Here is a 1,858-nt window from a genome sequence, read left to right as displayed (position 1 = left end):
GAAGAGAGGGGAGCAGGAGGATTAGGAGGGACAGGGAGCCAAGGAGGAATGTGAGGGAGAGATATAGAGGTAGTGTAGGAAATTGGTGAAAGAGAGACAGGGGGGTGGTAATGAATGAGGGCTAGGAGTGGGAACAGGAGTTTGTGCGAGATACAAGGGAAAGGAAATGAGAGGGTGGTTGGGGTGAAAATGGGAGCATGAGAGGGGTAGTAGAGGTGAAGGAAGGTGGATTCCAGTGGGTTGTTGTCACCTTTACTCTCTTGCCCTCGATATTCAATGTTTTGACGATGAAGTCGACTCCAATAGTATTCTGTTGTTTCTCAATGAATAATCCAGATTTGAAACGGTGGACTACACATGTTTTACCAATATTGGAATCTCCGATCAGTACAATCTTAAAGAGGAAGTCAAAGGCATCATCTGCACCAGTCGCTGCTGTGTTCATGCTGGAGTTAAATCATACAGAATATAAATCTCACACAATGTAATAAACTCAAGACATTGTTTAAAAAATATATTCATTGTTGGATCACAAAATGTTTACACCACAGGAGAGTATTCAGCCTGTTGTGTTTGTATTCTCTGATAAAAGGGCGAGAGAGGGAAAAAAGGGTATGACAGACCAGTTAGCCCATTTTCTGTGGTGGGAGGATTGTTGGAGTCTATAATCAAGGATGGGTTAACTGAATACTGAAAATGTTCAGTTAATCAGGGAGAGCCAGCACAAGTTCATGATGGACCTCACTGAATTATTTAAGAAGTCAGGTAGATATTGTTTATAGTCCAAGTCTATGGTTATGGACTCCCAGAAGGCATTTGATAAAGTCCCATATAAGAAAATGTTTACGAAGTTAGAATCCCACAGAACCGAGGACAAACTACTAACATGGCTGGGAAATTGGTTGAGTGGCAAGTGACAGAATAGGAATAATGTGTAGGCACTCAAACTGGCAGGATGTGACCAGTAGTGTTCTACAACAATCTGCGTTACAGCCTCAATTATTCACATTATTTATTGACAACTTGGATAATGGCATAGAAAGTCATATATCCAAAATTGCCGATGACACAAAGTTAGGTGGAATTGTAGACAATTTGATGATAGCATACAATTACAAAGTGATATTGGCAGACGGGGTGAATGGCAGACCTGTTGTAGATGGACTTCAATGCAAGTATGAGGTTATCCATAATGGATAGATCAGGGTACTTTCTAGATGGTCTGAAGTTAAATACAGTTGTACAAAACACCAGTTAGACCCCACTTGGAGTACTGTGAGCAGATTTGGGCTCCACACCTTAGGATAGTTTGGCCTTGGAGGGAGTACAACATACGTTTACAAGGATGTTACTTGGACTTCAGGGATTAGGTTATGACAAGGGATAATACAAATTAAGCCAGTTGTTTTGGAGTGGTGTGTGTAATAATGTAGACTGATTTCTGTATGACTATACCCAGCAGAGAAGTGAATGGTGTAAGCATGTTTGGCACAGGGAGTGACAATAGACAATAGGTGCAGGAGTAGGCCATTCTGCCCTTCGAGCCTGCACCACCATTCAATATGATCATGGCTGATCATTCCTAATCAGTATCCTGTTCCTGCCTTATCTCCATAACCCTTGATTCCACTAGCCTTGAGAGCTCTATCCAACTCTTTCTTAAACGAATCCAGAGACTGAACCTCCACTGCCCTCTGGGGCAGAGCATTCCACACAGCCACCACTCTCTGGGCGGCACGGTGGCACAGTGGTTAGCACTGCTGCCTCACAGCGCTTGAGACCCGGGTTCAATTCCCGCCTCAGGCGACTGACTGTGTGGAGTTTGCACGTTCTCCCCGTGTCTGCGTGGGTTTCCTCC

General features: G+C 43.6%; 1 protein-coding gene across 1 annotated transcript in view; it reads right to left on the bottom strand.

Moving 5' to 3' along the window:
- Positions 1-1,858, bottom strand: part of LOC122559451 (ras-related protein Rab-19-like) — a 14,239-nt gene that overhangs the window by 10,259 nt on the left and 2,122 nt on the right. Inside the window, exon 2 of the mRNA XM_043708902.1 lies at positions 251-446. Within this exon, the coding sequence (XP_043564837.1) occupies positions 251-445 (195 nt within the window). The 5' untranslated portion in view covers position 446. The remainder of the gene's footprint in view (positions 1-250; positions 447-1,858) is intronic.

Source organism: Chiloscyllium plagiosum, chromosome 19 (genome assembly GCF_004010195.1).
Source record: "Chiloscyllium plagiosum isolate BGI_BamShark_2017 chromosome 19, ASM401019v2, whole genome shotgun sequence".
Lineage (NCBI taxonomy): Eukaryota > Metazoa > Chordata > Chondrichthyes > Orectolobiformes > Hemiscylliidae > Chiloscyllium > Chiloscyllium plagiosum.
The sequence above is the reverse complement of the archived record's forward strand: the minus strand, read 5'-3'. Positions and strand labels throughout refer to the sequence as shown.